The sequence below is a fragment of the Uloborus diversus genome, chromosome 2, assembly GCF_026930045.1.
Source record: "Uloborus diversus isolate 005 chromosome 2, Udiv.v.3.1, whole genome shotgun sequence".
Taxonomy (NCBI): Eukaryota; Metazoa; Arthropoda; class Arachnida; order Araneae; family Uloboridae; genus Uloborus; species Uloborus diversus.
The window spans coordinates 171166635-171188383 of NC_072732.1; the positions used below are offsets into that span (position 1 = coordinate 171166635).

Here is a 21749-nt window from a genome sequence, read left to right on the forward strand (position 1 = left end):
GGAAAAATCTTTTGGTAATTGTAATTTATCAAACAGTTTTATTGACTTGTAATTGATTCTGTAATGAGGAAGATCTTTACTACGAAAGTATTTGAAATCATCTACTGTTATCATAATTTTTTTATACAGTCATCAGGCACGTGTTCCTTATCAGCAAGCAATTTTTGCAGTAGTCTTTTCCTATCATCAAAGTTAATTCCTTCATCCAATACGGATAAAGCTACTAGTTCGTCCCCTAAATACCATAAGTGATTTATGAGTTTTCCAATCGCTGCTTCTGCTGCACGTTTGTCCTCATTTTGAACGCTGCTAGTTTTTTTAGACACATTATATTATTTAATGAAGCCTCGATTGAGTTGCTGAGAGAAACCATATCTTCATACAGTATTTGACTGTAAAACAGCATTTAAGGGTTTTCTCTTCATATAAGGTCAATTTAAATTGTTTCTTAAATATATAAATTTTCAAACTATAAATTCCTTTTGCCACTCATCTGGCTCATGGATAAGCTCCAGATTGCCAAAACATATCCCTCTAGGAGGGACTTCACCAGGAAATATTATTACAAGTTATGAGAATTCTCTGTAATATTAAAGGGAAAGATCTTTCTCAATTCCGCTTTTTACGAACAATAATATGTCATCAACTTCGTCTTTTAGAATTTAAGTGGTATGTGTACTTGATTGAAATGTTACACGTTCTGAATGATGAAGATCTTTCCACAAAATTTTGAAGCGCTTAAATAATGGAAGTTCGATTCTAGAACTAAGAAAAGCAAGAACTTCTTTAAAGACACACTCTTATGTACGATTTCAAGTACATGATGATGGCAACCCAAATATAATGTATCACCGGTTTAGTTTTTGCTCTAAAAAATTGCATGCACAATTTATACCGCCGGTATTGCAAGCCGTTGTATCAAACGTTACAGCTTGAACAGTTAGAAATAAAGGGCAACTATCTAAGATATTATATACAACTGAAGAAATATCTCAGGAATTCCGAGTAGCTGTTCAACTGAAGTAATCACGGTAAGCCTATCGGCGTTCTTTTTCCAGTTACACCTGGATGTAGTTTTGCATCTCAGTAAATAACTACAAAATCTAAATTTAAATTCATGAAATTTGATTTTACCTCTCGAAGGTTTTCTCTTGCTCTTTTAAGGGATGTACGATTGATCACAAGGTCATTTGGATTAAAATTTTTCTGCATTTACATAGGCTGTGAATAAATGAACAGCATCTTTATCCCTAATATGGCATTTGTCTAACAGTGATGAAAGGCGAGTAGATATCAGTTCTTGTCAAGCTTTTTCGCGTTGTATTAGACCAGATGTAGAAAAAAGGTTCAACAGGTTAGGATAGATACCCATTTCGGTTTCTAAATTTTGGGAATCGCAAGAAGAATTTGAAGATAATAAAGGAATATGTACTGAAATAGAAGAAAATTAATTTAAGGTATGGATTTTTACATTATTCCGATCTGGAATATTTTAAAATTTATATTTTAGATATGAAAAATACAGTATGTTTTTATGTTAGAGTAACTAAGAATTTTTTGAAATTTATATTTTAAAAATTAAAAATTGCCTAGACATTTAAGTATATTTATGACTAAAGAACAGCGAATTAAAGTATAATTGCCATTATTTATATTTAGAGCATTGAAACCTAGCGACCCTATTTGCCACACCTATCACATACACAGGAAATTTTGTAAATCAACACCTCCAAAGGAGGAGGTTATTTGCTGTTGTCAAATATCATTCATTAATGGCTTAGGACATTCATTAATGGTCTTTAGAACTCCTTGTGCCCATCTTGGTCGAAAGAAATGTCCCCCTGCCTCTTGGTTTGAAACAAGGGCAGAATAGCGGTATGCCTGACCCAAGGTCATTGGTGTACATGTATCCGCGGCAACATGTAAAAGTTTACAGAATGAAAGTGAGAAAATGGTCAGTCTGGAAGTAACAGCATCTATTGAGGTTCAAAATTGCTTTAAATATAAAACGTAAGAATATTTTTACATAAAAATGAGAAAATCCGCAATTTTTGCTTCGAAACTCAAAAAAAAGGGGCCCTAGGAGCACGGGTTAATATTCATGGATTGACTTAAAATTTTGCAAGAATCATTTATTTGTATAATGGACTAAATTAAGCGAGCGTTGCGTAAAATATCTACAACTTCAAAAATATGGACCACCCTAATATATATATATATATATATATATATATATATATATATATATATATATATATATATATATATATATATATATATATATATATATATATATATATATATATATATATATTCTTTCATAGTCATAATTAATAAAAGATTATTGCTTTCCGAGCTATAAAAAATATTTTGTTTGGATATTTCAAAACCAGCTGCATATCGCTGCGTAATTTAGACCTATAATAGCTATTTGTAAAGGTTTTTCCCCTGCATGTACTTTCATGTTATAGCGTTAGAACAACATAAAACAGATGAAAGATTAGAAATGCTGCTTTAAAACATCTGTGTTTTAGTAACTTTTGAAACATCTAACTAAAATTATAAACATACCTGGTTTTAGAAGAGCTAAATCTGGAATCGTTACAGCAGCAAGTAAAGCTGAAAAATAGAACATATTTATTCCAACAATAAACAACATTTAAAACACTGAAATTTCTAAGAGCGAAACAATTATCGTAATATATATATATATATATATATATATATATATATATATATATATATATATATATATATATATATATATATATATATATATATATATATATATAGTGCGATCCAAAAGTAATGAGCCTTACTTTATACTGACACATGCACATCCTGCAGCTCGCTCCGCTTGAGAGCAACGGTTGTGGGGGTTGTTGGCTTTACAGAGCAACGCAGGTCAATTGCCTCCCAGCCTTCGGAGTGGCACCATCGGCCTTAACAGTAACCCCTATACGGTGATTCGTGACACGGCGATATGAAAAGTTCGTCAGAGCAATGCAAAGAGATCAAATTATGCTTCCGGTTTCCTTGCCAAACGTTCGCAATGCTTCAACACGCGCTTGGGACTGAGTGTCTGTCCTATTCACAAGTAGAAAAATCGCGCGAGGCCTTTCGTAAGGCCAGGAAGTGGTGACTGACGAAACCATGTCTGGACGCCCGTTCTTGACCCTTATTGACGTAAATTTACAACGAGTGTGTGAAGTTTTGAACACTGACTGGTGTTTGAGTCTCTGCCAAGTAGCAAAAGCCCTGGACTTATCGGAAACAACTGTACAACGCATTGCTACGGAGAAGTTGCACATGCGGAAAGTCTGCGCGAAACTTGTGCCGAGAGTTCTGACTGAAGAAGGTCCGAGTCAACGCTTCCGTGTTGCCCTAGCCTTTCTACAGACCGGGCTTGTGGCCTCCTGACTTCTTCTTGTTTCCACTATTAAAATCAGCGCTGAAAAAAGAAACGTTTCGACTCCATCGAGGACATCCAAGCACATGTCAAGGCAGCCCTTGCAGATACCTCGAAGCAGGACTTAAGGGATGCCTTTGAATCGTGGAAAAGTCACCTACAGAAGTACATTGTTGCTGGAGGTACCTATTTTTAAGACTTAGGCAGTTGTACCGATCAGCTCAATAAATGTGTCTTTTAAAACGAAGGCTTATTACTTTTGGACCGCTCCATGTATATACAGTGGCGTCGCTACAGGGGGGTGGACCGCCCCGGATGTCACCCGTCTGGGGGGGGGGTGACACCCAAAGTTCAATTGCAAATTTCTGAAAAATATGAAGCTAAAATGCATTTTTAAGACTACAAATTTGAAAATGTTCTGCGGGAAAACCCTCAGATCCTCCACTCTTACTTGTTTTTTGTACTTTAGCCCGCTTTAAAATTTCGTTATAACACAAATGTAGTTGTTTCTGAAAAATGCATGAATTTCATGTTTTCATATTTTTTTTCTTTTGCTTTTGAAGGGGAGGGGGGTTGACACGCAAAACTACCGCCCCGGGTGTCACCCATGCTAGGTACGTCACTGTATATATATATATATATATATATATATATATATATATATATATATATATATATATATATATATAGTGGCCTCCCAAGTGGTCATTAATGGGGCTGAAGAGGAGCATTCAGCATTCAGGACTGTAGATGATCTCACTAGTTGATGTAGACAACAGAGAGCATTTGGAATCATTCTCTCAATTTGTGTAGACGCGTAATTAGTTTTTGTTTGAATTTGACTGTTCAGGAATGCAAACTTTTAAAAAGTGTCTGAACTAATTTTCTTTTTATGTTTAATGGCTAGTTTCAAGTCTGAGTTAAATTTCACATGGATAACCGGAAAGCGAAAAACCTAAAGTATTCCTTATATCACGCATGTCTCGATCACCTTTAGAGTACATGTGATAGTGGCTGTCTTTCTAAAATGAGGTTCGTGTTTGTATGAGCGGAGCTTCTTTTCTTGGTGAAAATATCGGTCTCCATCTATACAAATACAAATATGACTACCAGCAACAGGCTCTGGGCCCAGGTAGGCTGGTCCTAGTCATTTTATTCCCAATGAAGATCAATGGCCCTCTTAAAGCTATCTAACCCCATGCTCATTATAGCCTCTTCCGGTAAACTATTTCAAGTGTCCACAACCCTACTAAAGTAGTAAATTTCCTTATTTCCAGGTTAGTCTGAGATTTGAATAGCTTAAAGCAGTGACCCCTTGTCCTGCTTTCCGTGCAAAACGTTAACCCATTAACATAAACAACTAATTCATGCCTCCTCTGACTCTCATTTGCTCCACCCTGTGTTAAGATTTTTGAGTCTGGCATCATAATCTAAATCTGAAACTCCCTTTACTAGTCTTCTCTGAACCTTTTCCAATGAAGAGATATCTTTCTTAAGATAAGGAGATCAGAACTGAACATCATTCTCCCAACTTCAACTGACTGATGAAGCACTACAGTGTTCCCAGAAAACGTTAAATGATTTTATCCATTTGATATCCATCTCCTGCAACATTAGAAGGAGATCCATGACTCGTAGACGTGAAGCAGCAAAATTTCATTATCATCATTGGTTTACTATACAAGGATCAGTTCACCAAGTCATCTGGCAAAAGTGCTCTCAAAAAATATCTTTTAGTTTTTCCGAGGTGAGAAACCGGCTAGGGTGTATGAGTGGGAAAAACCAATATCCTTTAAAAAAAAATAATAAATAAATAAAGGAAGAAAATTTGAGCATCGAAACGATACGAATCATCAGACTAATCTAACCGTTGTGACTCCCCCTTGTGGACAGCGCGGATTGAGAGTCATATGCAGAAAATATCAAATTAAAATATTTAAATGCGAATTACCAATCTAGAAGAAACTTTCCCGTAGACTTAACATTGACTTCGAAACTTCCTAGGCTCTCTCCAGCGGCTGCTTAAGTTTTTTTGAGCTATTTAAAATTGAACGAAAAATTGTTCGAATCAAAAAGTAAAATATAGGCATGAAGTGTCCTAGCCAAGGTCTTAAGAAAGAAAAAAAAAGTTTGTTCGAATCTGACTATTCCCTCAAAAGTTATTATGAGGGGACTAACAGACCGACAGACACGTATTTTCCCTATTTCAAAACCCCACTTTTCAGTTTTTTATTTTTCAATATTTTTATAATTATTATTTTATTTTTGACTTTTTTTCAACGCATTAAACCTTTCCTTTTTTTTTTCACTTTCTCCTTTTTAGCCTAATTTCCTGTAAAAGTATAAGAAAGCAGAAACAAAGCATATACAAAGGCTTAATGCATCTAAAAAATATCACATTAAGCAAAAAAAAAAGTCAAAAATAAATAAAATAATTAAATAGAAATAATTTTTGAGTGAATTTGTCCGGGGCGAACAAACTTTTTTTGTTCGAAAAATCTTGGCGAGAATACCTCATTGCGCGCGCGAGAGAGAGAGAGAGAGAGAGAGAGAGAGATTTTACTTTTTCAATTAAACAATTTTTCGTTTAATTTATAACAGTTCAAAACATTTAACATTTGAGTGAATTGTCCGATTCGAACCAACTTTTTTTTTTATGTTCGAAAGATTTGAACGAGGACAACTTATTTTCATTCACTTTTTGATTGAGACAACTTGCCGTTCTATTTCTGCTCAAGTTCCAATTTCTGCTTTATTTTTTAGCATACAGAAACGGCTGCAAACGGTTTCCTTTTTTTAATGAAAATTATCTAAGATGGTTTTTTTACTTACTTATTTTTTTTTTCTAAAGTTTGTATTTCTTTCTTTCAGTTTTTTGGCGACGGAGGAAAGGTAAAACCGGAGGCACTTTATTTTTAGCCCTAAGGAGTTTTTTTTTTTTTTGATAAAATATTTTTATTTTGATGCGATTTTTATTTTAATGCCGACTTTTTCTTATTATTTTCTTCCTTCTTTTTTTTTTTTTTTTTTTTTTTTAAACGATTCAAGTTTTTTTTATCATTATTCATTAATTTATTTATCTTTTGTGGGAAGACATCAGCGACTTATTCATTATTTAAATATGCTGCTAGTTTGCTTGTTTGTTTATATATATGTACCGGGGCTTTATCATCAATTATTTCTTTTTTGTAAGTAATAAAGATAATTTTCAATATTAGCTAATTAAGAGAATATTGATCAGATGCTAGAAAGCCAATGTTAATATACGATAACGTAGATTCGTTTAGTTCTGAGCGGAAGTTGTTGTTCATTTTTACTGGAAAGGAGACTAAGAAGAAAAATAATGGTTAGCAAATCAAAATATATCAAGAATGACTTACCAAAATCAGCAGCACAGAATGCTTGAGCTAAATCCAGTTTTGGGAAAACTGCGCAAGTTGGGCACGTCTGAGGAAGTGGGCAAGCTGCTGTTTCCGGCTTCACCACAGGTGCAGGAGGAAGTATTGGAGGCGGTGGAGGAGGCGGTAAGGCAAGTGGCAACAGAGCAGGAGGGGCGTAAGATACAGGGGGTGGGGGAGGAGGGCCGTAGACTGGTGGGGGTGGGGGTGGCGGTGGCGGTGGAGGTGGCGGTAGATACACTGGTGGGGGTGGAGGAGGTTTGTAGACAGGTGGTGGGGGAGGAGGCTTGTAGACAGGAGGAGGGGGAGGAGGCTTATAGACAGGAGGAGGGGGAGGTGGTGTATATACTGGTGGGGGAGGAGGTGCATAAACTGGTGGTGGTGGAGGAGGAGGTTTATAAACTGGAGGTGGTGGAGGAGGAGGTTTATAAACTGGAGGTGGTGGTGGTGGAGGTTTATAAACTGGTGGTGGTGGAGGAGGGGCATATACTGGGGGTGGAGGTGGCGGTGGTTTATAAATAGGAGGTGGAGGTGGAGGTTTATAAACAGGAGGGGGAGGAGGTGGTGGTGCATATACTGGAGGTGGAGGCGGAGGTTTATAAACAGGAGGTGGTGGAGGGGGAGGTTTATAAACAGGAGGAGGTGGTGGTGCATATACTGGTGGTGGAGGTGGAGGTTTATAAACAGGAGGAGGTGGTGGTGGTGGTGGTGGTGGAGGTTTATAAACGGGAGGAGGAGGAGGAGGGGGAGCATACACTGGGGGCGGAGGTGGTGGTGGTGGAGGTTTGTAAACGGGAGGAGGAGGAGGAGGGGGTGCATACACTGGGGGCGGAGGTGGTGGTGGTGGAGGTTTATAAACGGGAGGAGGAGGAGGAGGGGGTGCATACACTGGGGGCGGAGGAGGTGGTGGAGGTTTATAAACTGGAGGTGGAGGCTTATACATAGGAGGTGGAGGAGGAGGAGGTTTGTAAACAGGGGGTGGAGGAGGAGGAGCATATACTGGTGGTGGAGGCGGAGGAGGAGGAGCATACACCGGAGGAGGAGGAGGTGGAGGTTTGTACACAGGTGGCGGAGGTGGGGGAGGTTTGTATACAGGAGGTGGAGGGGGAGGAGCGTATACTGGTGGTGGAAGAGGAGCATATACTGGTGGCGGTGGTGGTGGTGGTGGAGGCACATAGACAGCAGGAGGAGGTGGAGCATAAGCAGGAGGGGGAGGTGCTGGCATGTATAGTGACCGTGATTTTACTGGTTGTGCAGGAAGAGGAGGGGGATTTAGATATGTTGGTGGAGAACATCCTTGAAGAGCCTGATCTAACTCGGTTTGAGTAAGAATGTCTTTTGGAACAAGGAAGACACTGTCACTTAAAGAGATTTTGCTTATCAGTTTGCCATCCTTCAGAAAAGCTGTTGGTGATGCGATAAGAATGAATTGGGTCGAAGCTGAAAAACAAAAGCAAAGTATTAAATTCCCTCGGTGCGAGTCTCTATAGTTTGGGCAAACCTGACTTGGAAGCATCGGAATGCAGTGATTAGGTTCCGCGTTGCCTTCACAATGCTGCCAGGCTAGGTTTGCCCAAACTACAGATAGTCTTTCTGAAATTGTTGCCTGAAGAAGGAGTAGATATTATATTTAAATGATTTAAAATGAATGAGCTTAGTGAAAATTTTGAAAATTTATTTACTTAATTTACTTTTAAAACATAGCATAACTTACTGACACAATTTAGATGAGAGTCTTTTAAAAGGTTTAGAAATACCGATGCGTACTGTAGTATGGTAGTTGTTCAAATTTTTAAAAAGTAACACACGACAAATTTAGCCCGACTTCTCCATGGCATGACGTTTTAAATGTTTTATTGGCTGCATCAACGTCATCATCAACGTTTTATGATGCTGTTGAAGTATTTTTTACCTTTTTTGGCTATTTTTTCGTTTTAAGTATGTGAGATCCATGGAAATTCTTGTTCAAACAGCTTTTAAGAATTTGTTTAGACTAAAGGATTTTAAAATGGCAAATTTCGTTTTTTAAAGAAACTTTACGGGTAAAAGTTAAGATAGTTGGAACTGGAGCAGCCATTTATAAGCTACTCTATGCTTGAAAGTAACATTGTGAATTTATGCAATATGCTTTCAAAATATTTTATTTATTTATTTATTTATTTTTCTTAAAGATCGCTACCATTTCGAATCAGACCTTACTTATCTTACATTATCTTAATTCATTTACTCTTTTTCAGCGTCTATAATCATAATATAAAAACTATAAACATTAGCATAAACATTTTCTTACTTTTAAAGAGAAAAGGACAGGCACACTCAAGTTTGATGGTAGTTTTCAGAAGCCTTCGAAATAAATTTGGTTCCACTGGTCCGATAATTTTCGAAATTCCTAACTTCACGCAGATTTTACCGTATGCATCTGTAAAAATTTTTTAAAAAGTACGTTATATCTCATGAAAAAGTTCAAATAATGAATGAAAGCATAATAATATTATTTTTTTCCAAACTAAGGTCGAATACCAAAATAATAACCAATAATAAATTCTTTCTAATTTCCGTGATATATTTTCAGACCGGCCTGTAAACAAAAATGTATTTCGAAACAAATACATTCGAAATACATTCCTAAAACCATTTTTTCTTCTAATACTGTCTGGGCTTATGAATTAACTCTTGAAAATTTGATACATTATAAACATTAAGTTTCAGAAGTTAGCTCTTATCAATTTCTTCGGACACTTAACATTCGTGCCAATTTCAATGGTCGTTTTTTTTTCAACAGACCACTAATTAGAATGACTGAATAAACTTCTATATTCAAGAACACTTAATCTAATAGTGCGAACTATAATTATTTGAAGGTTAAAGTATGTAGTAGGTAAAAGTATGTTTTAGCTAGTTACTAAATTTCTCGCTTCTTATTTGAATAATGTTGCGAGGGACAACTTGTTTTCCCAGCATTGGCACTGCACCGGCAAAAAAACGACTTTTACACAAATTCGTTCCTTTTTTTTAAATTCTCTTGCGGCTGTCCATGGAGGATGTCGCACTTCTTTTCAACATTTTGCCCCCCCCCCCCCCCTTGCCCTATTTTTCAGTGTGTCACACCTCACCTTCCCCCCCCCCCTTCTTGTCGCATGTCATGCTATTTTTCATACACATTGTATTTTCCTTTACAAAATGTGTGATATCTTACGCCCTTTCATCCCCTCCTTCCTACTTGGCACAAACTGTCGCATTTTCACGAACCTCCCCCCCTCCTCAAAGCGTGACAATATTTGTGGGCTGCCTTTTATGACACTTGATTCTTTTCGCCTTGGGCCAGTTCGTGTTGCATTGATGTGAATTAATTTAAAAATCATAGCTGTAGAGGAAGCTGAATTGCAAATTTCCTTACTTTAATCGTAAAACTTCAGAATAATTTTCTTTCTTTTTTTTTTCTTTTTACTATTTGGGGATGAGGGGGGGGGGGGGAGCTTTTAAAATATTCAACCTTCACTAATACAGAACTTTATCTTCTTCTACTTTCAAGTTTCTTCCTGATAAAATCTGTCTGAACGAAATCCAGTTGTTCAAGCGTATTAATGAATTGAATTTCTTCTTCTAGAATGTTTTCCATTCATGAAAATTGCGCTAAAGTTTATCCAAATCGTAGAAGGAGTTCTTGGAATGAGACATTCTAATGAATATTTTTGAAATAAATAACAAATAAAATAAATAATTCAACCAAATATATATATATTAAACCAAATTAGAAAAAGCCTACTTCTCAAAGAAGAAAGGTGAGTCTGGATGCTAATTCTTTGAAAGAACACTGAACCTGGTTCGAGAAACCTGATGCATAAATGCCTTTAAGGAGGGGGGAGGGGTATAGGATGTTTCATTTCATTCTACTTTCTTTCTTTCTCTCTTTTAGAGCAATCACGATTGCTAATTGTTTTCATTTGACCGTCCTTGATGTTTGGTTCCTTTTTCATACCCCACAATCCTCTGCAGGCGCGGTTCCCCAGGTCCTGAGCAATATGCTTTTCCTGGTCGGTAGCGTCCATGTCTTACACACACGTACGCTCATACGTATACACACGCACACGCCTTTACACACACACACACTCCGCACACGCCAACGTGCATACAAACAGGTCTGCGCACACACACAAACCTACACATACACATACACAACTAGGCACACGTAACCGCCCAAGAGGAGGGGCAGGCTTCAAGGGACAGGAGCTGTTTCTAGAAACAAGTGCGCAGGGTAAGGTGTACCAATGAGTAGGGTCCTGTCGCAACTCGTGATTGTGAAAAACATAATTTGAATTCAAAATTTCAGAATTCAAATTAATTTTCATTTTTTCCCATCTTCTTTCTCTTTCTCTCTCTCTTACTTCTATGGCATTTTACTAATTTTTTGTTTACATTTTAATAAAAAATTTCCCTTACGTTACATCTATGTCAATAACACAATTCGCGAATATAATATAGTGATATATGCATGTAAGTTAATGGCGTTAGTCTTCCATAATATTATTATTTATTTAATTATTTCCTAACCTAATAATAACGGTTTTTTTTTTATGCATCGCTTCTATTTCTGCAATATCATTTGAAACTGTACTTACCATGTTGCACAGGTGGGGCCAACACAGTTGATTGAACTGAAAAAGAAAAGTAAAGAAATGTTGGCGAAATGTATCTAAACATGCGTGGGTTACAGAATTAATTTACAATTTCCTGCTCTATCGTGCACCATGTACAGAAATTAGTTAATTAAAATTACTACTATTTATCCAACAGTGATGCCCTTGGTTTGGCACTGGACGGTCACGATTTTCCGCTTAGTGTGACTTTGATAAGTTGAAGCTTGATCTTCACAACGTCTATTTATTTTTGGGGTGTTTAGTGAAAAAGGGAAGTTTTATTGGCACGGATTTGGACTGAAATACCTTCGGCAAACTGCAACGAAAGTAACCTAACTCAAATCAGTGCAACATCGCCTTTCCCTCTTATCCCAAAAATAAGTAAGCATTATCAAGGTCAAGCTTTAACTTATCAGGACGACAATATACTGACGCTTCAACTCCTGGGCCGTGTGTTGGTTCGCTATGAGCAGACAAAGCAATGCGCAGTTTCTCCTTTTCGTGGATTGCGTTTTAAATCGCCAGCGCAGTCAGTGAAAACGAAGGGTTTGCGCACGGATTCTTTCACTGGGAGCGATACCAGCACACCGCCTCTGATTTAAAAAATATCCACAAAACTTTTGCGAGGTTGCCTCATCCAATAGGGCGATAGAAAGTTTCCAGGTTTTCACTTAGCCTAGAGCAGAATAACTTTTTAGTCATTCAGCACTAAACGAACAATTATATCACTTAAAAATAATTTTGTTCGAATCTGAAGTATTTATTTTTAATTTATTAATTTATTCTCCGAGAAAAAGTTCGATATTTTTTCTCCTCAATTATGAAATTTCAATGATGTGTCGCCATTGTTTACATTGTTTATGCGCCAGTACACACCAGTTATGTAAACAAATCTTACGAGTTTTGGGGCAAGAAAGCGGTCAATTCAGATTTTGAAGCATACGCTGCTACGCAACAGAAAAGAACTTGTTGTCTGCATCCTGGTTTTGAATAATCAGTTCTTACTAATTTTGGGTCGAAAAAAAAACGAATATGCCAATGATTTCATTATTATTATTATTATTATTATTATTATTGGCTCTTGTTTTCAAAATGTACAAAAGCCCACTGGAGGAAGGTTCACAGCAACCACTCATTGATTTGAAGGTAAATTTACAGGTAGCTTTTAGCCTATTGCTGTAAACACTTCATTTTCGATTACTTCTTTTCTCGGTGAAACATTTCCCCATGCTCATTGCTCACAGATCCAGAGATTTTATACAAAATATCCTGGACAAAGGAAAGGAAATGAAGTTTCAGAAGCATATCTATACATAAATGGCTACTTCTGTATGCATATAAGTATGTCCGAGGTAAGCTTCAAAACTATTGGACCAATTTTTATCATTTTTTCACCATAAATAGCTACATTATCAGGGAGAAACATAGGCTATAATTTATTCCTGAGAAACTTAATTTGAAAAGTTATCATGGAAAACAGTAAATTTCATTTTCCTCATCAAATGATCATCAAATGAAAAAACTTAGTTTCAAAAAGTTATGATGGAAAAAATTCCCCATTAAATGATTAAATATAAAACCCATTGTTGCAAAAATTCGTTGCCTTACAACAGCGATATTAATAGTAATCATAATGAAAATTTTGAATCAAGTCTTCTCTCGAGCAAGTATGAAATTTATTGCTTTCTTAGGATTTTTGTCCTCATCTATGCCAATAATCGGTAACGGTGCTAAGTAAAAAGACAATTGGTTTCAGCAACAATTAGAAAATAGAAAGTGTTTATTGTTTAAAATTACACAGGCCTGCAAAATTCGGGTCATGAAAAAGTGATTCTACGGTAATGATTGACTTTTATTCCATTGGGTGCGCTGATTTCAAATATGACATCTATTTTTCTCAATCACATAAGAGGTTTTCACCAATTAAGCTTAAACATATAGGCAGAAAAGCTTTTTTTTTCCTATTATGGGAGAAATATTTTCAAAATCTCTGTAAATTTACTACTTACAAACGAGTTTATGCATCAAACGTGCAATTAGAAATCAGTTAATAAATGTATACATTAATTTTATAGAAATAAGAACATAGTTTGGCTTTCACCATGTAACTAAAACATCGCCATTAAAAGAATCTTTAAAACTTTTGTTAAAATGTAAAATAATTCGCAATCTAAATTAGGCAAGTCCATTAACAGCACAAAAACTTTTATTAATTTGTCTTTGTGCACAATTTCAAACACTCGCCAAGTTTTACTACTTTTTTCGGAAACATCTCGGCTGAAAATGTTTAGCATCATTTTATGGTCAACAAAAATATCTCAGTATTTGGCGACAGTATCTTATTGACGAAAATTAGTAACAAACAGTTTTACAAAGTAGGGAATGGGGAGCATTATCCAAGGTATCCAAAACGATTGCCACAAATTTGGTACCATTTTATGTCGTACCTAAAACCCACGATTATTGAAATTTCCCAAAATAACTAAGGCAAGTATGGTGGTATTACGGGTGGCTACATTTTTTTAAACCGTTTGTATTTTGTCGGGTATGTTCCTTTGCCGCGCTGTAGCAATAGTGCCGATACTAGTTCTACATTGCATTACAGTACAACCATACACATTCAAACATTTATTTGTCGGAACACTAAAAAAGTTAAAACTTTGTAAAGAACATAAAAGGAAAAAAAACCGATACAATGCGCTCACACATCTATCGCCTAAGTTAAAAGTGAGGATCTCGACTTTGTCCCTTTCACCTTGATTTCCCGTGGAAAACTACTCGCTTCACGTGATTTCACGATCCACGGGTTTACTCATTTGCATGATATTTTGTGCCACCACATATTTCAATAGCAATATAGAAAAAGTTTTAGACTATGTTCAAAAAAAAAAAAAAAAAAAAAAAGAAAGGAATATTAACTGATAAATCTTTTTAAACAAGTGTAATTTCATATATTGGGAATTCTTCAAATTTTTATGTGCTTAAATGTCGTGCTTTCGTTTCTAACTGAATACTATTTCGTTTTATACTTATTAGTATTTTACTTTTACGGGTAAGGAAGAAACTCGATATTGAATTACATCAAAGCTGGGTGTTTTGATTTCTTTCAGTTTAACCAGAAAACGAATGAAAGTAACTATTGTTTTTTACAATTCTTATTGACCCAGGCAACGCCGGGTATTTTTGCTGGTATTGCATATCTTAAAGCTTGACCACGAAAAGAAGGCGGATGACCTTCAAGCAAAACATAATTTGTAATAGGTAGAATCTGCCAGAAAGCACCGAATAGTAAGAGGCATGGACTCGCTAATCCTAGATTTTCCAAAATAATAACAAACAACGTACTACAAATGATGTTTTTGCTTCAAGGTCATCCGCCTTTTATTCGTGGTCCAGCTGTACTTGACCAACTGTTTTTAGTTCTCGTCTTCTCTGTCGCTTAGAAATACTTGTAACACTCCCTAAAAGGTTCCAAGGTGTTTTTCTCTTCCCCTCCATTTTTTTCAATCAAAAAGAATGATCTTTATTATTGTGCGTATTTGCCGCGCTGTTAAAAATTCTCTCATTAAGCTTAGCTTCAATATATCTTGGGGATTTCCCTCTAAAGTGTTGCAAAACTCTTTTTGATTCATAACTTTCACGAAGTTCTTCATTATTCCCAGCAGAATGAGGCATGGGTGGAAGTCAAAATGGGTGGATCTACAATAGAGGCTCATTTTGGGCATTTCTCTCCGCGAAATTTCAATTTCTTGAGGTCTATTCGTGTTTTCTGTAGTGAGATTTTCTATCTCAACCAGAGTCAAAGCTTAAAAGGCAGTCAGTCCCATGGTAGATGCTTCTATCTGCTGGGGAAAAACGAGCATTAATGAGATTTCCCTACTTCAGTTGGTTCTATATCTCGAAAACAAGAGCTAATCTCACCTTGTTATGGTGGTTTTCGTGTTTAGCGAGACAAAATGCTTCGGAAATAACTATTTTTTTTTTTAGCCAGATGCATGTTTGGTGTTAAGTTGTATAATCAGTTCGTTTTCTCGAAAATTTGAATTGTACCTCTGTTGTCACCGATGAGGAATGCATAAATTATGCTGTTCTAAAAATTTCCCCGCTATTAATAATATTTATGTATAGGTGGTATCTTAACACTTACGTATTGCAAGTTCGCATAACGGAGCGCCATAAGGCAGAACTTGGGCTAAAGACTGCAGACAAACAGGACAGGTAGCAGCAGGTGGGGGACAGACATCTGGTGACGCCGCCGTGCCATACTTAACCAAAGGTGGCGAACTAAACGGTGCAGGGGGATATCCATACACTGGTGCAGCGTAATCAGTTGGTGGTGCAATGTAATCTGGTGCCACTGGTGGAGGAATGATAGGTGGCACATCATAAGGTGCGAGTGGTGCAAATTCGAAGCGCTTCGGTCGAATTTTGCTCTCGGTATCATTATCTCCATCTTGATCTTCTGGAACAGTTGCATTTAGAATGGGTTCGATTACAGTTTCCGTTGAAGAAATGCCTGAAAATGGATAGTAAGAAGTGTGAGTCCACGAAGTTTTATAAATGTATTGGTAACTTCTAATAATTAACTAAAAATCGAGATTTTGTACTCTTTTTCTCCGATTCTTTTCTAAAATTTCCGTTATTTTTTAAGTAATTAAGTTAAATTATTTATTAATATTTAAAACGTTTTACATTTTGAAAAAAAACTTGAAAATAGCGTGCAAGAAAAAATAACTGGATGTAAAAATAAATAATATAAGAAACAATGGAAGTTTTTCTACTTTTTTTTTGCTAAATTTTGTGGAGTTCATAAGAAGTACAATGCTGGGTTTCACCCTAGAAAATGTATAAATGTATATGAGCCTCTCGGCGGAAAAACGAATATTTCGTCTCGCACGTGACAGGTGATATATTTAATTAAAATAACAAATTAAAAAGATAATTAACAAAATTTTGTTCTTTAAGAAATTACAAACGTATGAGTGAATTCTTTTCAAAGTATTTTAGTTCATTAACTTATAAAATTATTATTTTAAATGAAATATATTAGCTGTCATGAGTATTACTAAATGACAGGCCTGTCTGGAAAATACGGTGATTGCCAATATGCAATTACTGTCTGACCACAGATTGTATGGAAAGACAAACATCCGTTTTATAGCCGGAAATGGATGAACCTATTATTTTTTAGTGATGCCAACTTTTGCAGAAGCAGAGTCTCATTTGAATGAGCGGAACACCGGTATCAAATTTTTATCCCCCCCCCCCCCCACTTCAGATAGATTCATCTTATCTGGACGTTTGAAAATTCCATACAATCCGTGGTTGGACTTAGTAGTGTTGATTCTTACTGGTTTCTTCTTATTCACAAGATTCTATACGTCGTATGATATCTTTTCAGGATAAAAGTTAGATTATAATAATATTTTAATTTTCAAATAGAACGGCTACCATACCTAAATCAGGTACTGTCGGCGACCCATCGTCTTCATAAATACTGGTAGTTAACTGTTCAGTAATATTTTGATTTTCATCTTTGGAAAGTTCAGTAGTAGATCTGTAAAAATGAAACGGTGTTTTAAAGTAAATAACAGTAAGCTCAAAGCCAACAACTTGATTCCAGTTCACCTACATGTAGTGTGGCTCTGATAATTTGAATCACAACCTCGACAATGTTCACTTCTTTTTAGTTCAGTGGTTTTTGCACGGAATTTAGTCGGAAACCTTTTGCAAAACACTACGAAATAGCTCAACTGAACTCAGTACCAATCCTCCCCTTCCCTATTACCCCAAAAAGAGGTAAATGTTGTCAAGGCCATGGCTCAACTCATCTGAGCCACACTACAAAATCAGCATTCAAACTCCATGGCTGGTAGACATCAATCAAAAAGTTGCCTTCTTATGGTACACTCTTGACAAACTTAATAGATGTCTTTCTTCCCCATTACTCTTACAAAATCAATATAAACCATAAAGAACTTCCAGCACACAACATCAAGCATCTAACCCTGGCATTAATTTGAGTTTTGACTTTTTTCGCAATCACGAATCGCGATAGAACCCTACTCGTTGGGTTTCTTGTTTCTATAAATGCTCGGGTTACAACCGTGATTGTGAAAAACATAATTTGAATTCAAGACGTCAAAATTCAAATGAATGCATGGGGTTTAATGCTGTTTTTTGTCTAAAGAGGACTGACTGAGTAAAGTCGAGAGAGTCGGAAATGAATAAAGTCGATTCCGGGGGATGACGCTACCACCCTGGAGGAGGGAAGTGCTCGCTGAGGCTCGTGGACCAGAAAAGTTTGCCTTCTAAAAATCAAAGAAACGTCAGCCACCGTTAAGTGAGATAAATAAGCAACTCGTGATTGCGCAAAAAACATCAGCAGTTCATCATCGATAATAAATGGTGTGGATAGAGTGTGAGTGGTGTAACTCATGCTAATTTATGACCTTGTTACATATCTGTACACTAAGTTTAAAATTTATTTTATAAATTATCGAATGCAAGTAATTTTTAAATTACTTCCTCCGTCCCTAATCAGTTGCGACATTTTGGTTAAAAACTAAGTTCCAAATTAGTTGCTATATTTGAATACTTCTACTCTAAATATTGAAACCAATGACATTATGGCAGTAGCGAGATTTCAAATTTTCGGCCCACCTGCAAAATCTGGCTTCGGGCCCCCAACTAAAAATCGTATTAATCTATATTTGTAGTACAGTTTTTCAATTTTGTCGTCCCTGCAATTTATTTTCAAACATAAACACACACACTTTTATACATAGAGGGAGAGTGAGAAAAAAAAGGGGGGGGGGCATATTGAGATTTTAGTCGGCAGAAATCTGGAGAGTTAGCCACAATGGGGAAAAAAAGAATAAGCAATATGAATTTAATTGTAAATATTATACTTGTACAAAAAAAGGAGATCGGGGATGAGTTTCTAAAATGTTAGTTTTGAAAACGGAATTTTGGACTATTTTTGGAATAGTTAAGTTTCAGGGCTTTTCGTCTTAAATTTTTCGAATTTGAAAGGCGTGATTATAAGTCTCTTTTTTAACATAATGGAAATAGGTAGGTGACTCTCTTCCTGCAGTTATTATAGAAGTTCGAAAAGCGTAACTTTAGAAGATCTTCGATGTTAAAACAACGGGGCTCGGAGGTAACCCCCGGAAATTTTTCAACAGATTCAATTTTTTGAAGACATTAGTTGAAAAGATGAAGATTCCGAACTATGCCTATAGGAGTTTTTTGAATTTCCAAAATAGCAATTTTAAAGGTTCCTCAGTGATGTTAGGAGGATGGAAGATTTGGTGGTCTTACCCGTAAAATTTACGAAATTTGTTACAAACGTGAATGTGTACCACCTTTGGGGAAGGACTCTTCCGAAAATCTCATGACATTAAAGTTTCAAAAACGTAATTTTGGACAAATCTTTGCTAATTTAATGAAACGGTATCAGGTCCACAGCCCAAGGAATTTTATTAATGGAACTTCTAAAAATGCAGATGTAAGCCACTTTTGAAGACGTTAGAAAATGTAATTAAATTGGTGCGACTCTGCTACAGAAATTTTTCTACATGGAACTCCTAAAAATAAAATTGTAGGCCACCATTGGTGACGTTAGAAGAAAGGATTAAATTGGGGCGTCTGCCCATAAATTTTTGAAATTGAAGTTCTAAAAACGCAATATTAAAAAGAGGGAAACTTTTTGGTCACCTTCTTTGTAATTTTTCGAAATTTAAGTATTTAAAATGCAATTGTTTGCCATCATTAATTTACCTTTTTGGATCTTCGATTTCGGAAAATTTCCCGGGGCAAAGTTCCAAACTCCCTCTTTTTTTGCCCTCACAGCACTGAAAGTCGTGCACAAATACGTTTTTATGATGTTATATAAAGGGAAGGGGTGAAAGATAAGACTTCAGGATTTTTTTTGTTATTGAAGCTCCCAAAACGCAACTTTAGATTCTCTTCGATAATTTTAAAGAAACGGGGGTTCGGAGGCTCTCCCCCGGAAATTTTTCGAAATTGAACTCCTGATATTGAATTGCCTTTGATGACCTGAAAATAAAAATAAGGTTCTGGGGGTCTCCCGGGATTTTTTTTTTTAATCAAATTTTTAAAATCCCTAATTTTATGTGGCTTTCGATGATATTGGGATAACGGAGGGTTCGAGTCCCTCCCCCGATTTTGTTTTAAATAAAATCCCTAGAAAAGCAAACGTGTAACATATTAAAAAATGATAAGAAGACAAGGTTTTCAGGACGCCCCTCGGAATGTTTTTACTATTGCCCTCAAAACTGAATTTTAGACGATCTTGAATGATATTATAGCCCTGGGGGACCCCAAAACCAATATAAGCTTTTTAAATCAAGTTTAATTTATGGAAAAAGCTAATAAAATTGAATAAAAACGAAGCTTAGGTCAGGACTTTTTCCTTCTTTTCCCTTTCGTTTTCAGGGATTTCCCCTTCTCTCCCCTTTTTGCTCCGTGCCGTGCCAAGGTTTGGTTTTCGCACATGGAAAGTGGTCCGTGGGCCCTTTTTTTCCACTTTTAGACCGATTACTGAATAGGCCGTGGCCTATGGCCCCTGCTCTTTGGGAGCTCCACGTTAGCTAAAACTGTTTTAGCAAATGGCAAAAATTGTAATGTTTAGCTACAAGAGGGCCCCGAAAAAATATCTGGTCTGGGGCCCCCGATATCCTAATCGGGGGTCAACGTCGATAAGTTCTGGGGTTCTAGGGGGCCCCAGAATCAATATCAGCTTTTCAAACTGAGTTTGATTTACAGAATTTTTTTTTTATAAAATTGAATGAAAACAAAGCTCAAAAATTTTCAGGCCTCTTCCGACTCCGCCCCCTTCCCCCCGCGTTGCACTGTTGTGCGGTACGTAGTTACGCCAGTGCATTATGGTTATATTTAAACCTTTTTCAGAGTCTATAGTATAGACTCTCTACTATCAACCGACAACGTACACTTATCAACCCTTCCCTGCTCCTTTCTTTTAATCAGTACCAAGTTAGTTTCAAAATTCCTGGGTTTGCCACACACACTCTTAAGCCAAGCATCATTTCATAAGTACTCTTCCACCAGTCATTGCATAAAAGTATTTTTTAGCTTAAAACCGTGAATTCATTAGAAAGCTAACTGATCCTTTTGGTATACTGGTGGTAGAGACTTTATAGAATGGGACGTGGATTAAGAGTGTGCAAACTAGGGGGCAAAAATATCATTTTTCAAAATTAGAAACATCGATTTTATCGATACATCATCCCAAAAGCATCGATGTTTAGCAACATAGAACATTTTACACACGTTTTAAGTCCTGTAAATTCAAGCAAATGCTTTTTTGATGCATCGACCTCGTATCGATGGTATCGATACATCAACCCAGAAGCATCGATGTTCAGAAACATCAAACTCTTTACGTACGTTTTAAGTCTCGTAAATTCAAGCAAATGCTTTTTTGGGGAAAGAGTGAATACATAATGCAACGGGGCACCAGTAACAGACATGCTTATAGTATCGCTCTCAGGTTAACTCAATTTTCTGAGCCTTTTAATGTATTTAGACTTTTAAAACTATTTTTCCCTCATGTAACTACATCTCATCTAACGTTTGGCTGCTTCTGGATCTTCTGAATTAGTTCATTCGATTTTTATTTGCTCAATTTCGAAAAAAGGTCTGACCCCCCAGTACAGCGCCGTGTCCAAGGGGAGGGTTTTAGGGGTTAAACTCTTCCCACTGGGGGAAAAAATGGATTAAAGTGCACATTTGATTTAAAATTAACTTTAATGTTGAGATGTGTACAGCATTTTTTAAACAAACATTCTTTTTGAAGTTTCCCTGCAACTTACGATTGTCCTCTCTTTATTAACTAAAATAATGTTTTAGAAAAACAGTGGTGGAGGAAGGATGAACAGTTGTTTGGAATCTCAATGCACCAAAGCATTCTCTGCATTTAATATGGCTTCTCATAAGGAGGTTATGATAACTTGAGCGTTTCACAAAAAGCTGAGTGCTGCCGTTATGAAGATGAATAATAATTGTGTTGGGTATTTTTATTCGCATCTGCAACGAACCCCTTCCTACTTAGTTTGCTAAGAATTATCCTAGAAACATGTCATAAAAGAATTTGTGAAATTTTTTTTTAGTACTAATTGCAATATACTGCACCAACTTGAAAACATGTCTTAAAAGAATTTGTGAAATTTTTTTTTAGTACTAATTGCAATATACTGCACCAGTAAACAGATAATAGGTTTGAGTCTGAGCAAGCAGTAAACTGAATAAATGCTGCGGTTA

General features: G+C 36.3%; 1 protein-coding gene across 2 annotated transcripts in view; it reads right to left on the reverse strand.

Annotated features, from left to right (window-relative positions):
* The window catches only part of LOC129216142 (nascent polypeptide-associated complex subunit alpha, muscle-specific form-like), a 125802-nt gene that overhangs the window by 90093 nt on the left and 13960 nt on the right, over positions 1 to 21749 (reverse strand). For both annotated transcript variants that reach the window (XM_054850299.1, XM_054850298.1), the window contains exons 2-7: positions 16901 to 17001; positions 15592 to 15960; positions 11427 to 11462; positions 9098 to 9226; positions 6790 to 8247; positions 2572 to 2619 (exon numbers count right to left, since the gene is read on the reverse strand). In XM_054850299.1, coding sequence (XP_054706274.1) covers positions 2572 to 2619; positions 6790 to 8247; positions 9098 to 9226; positions 11427 to 11462; positions 15592 to 15960; positions 16901 to 17001 — 2141 coding nt within the window. The remainder of the gene's footprint in view (positions 1 to 2571; positions 2620 to 6789; positions 8248 to 9097; positions 9227 to 11426; positions 11463 to 15591; positions 15961 to 16900; positions 17002 to 21749) is intronic.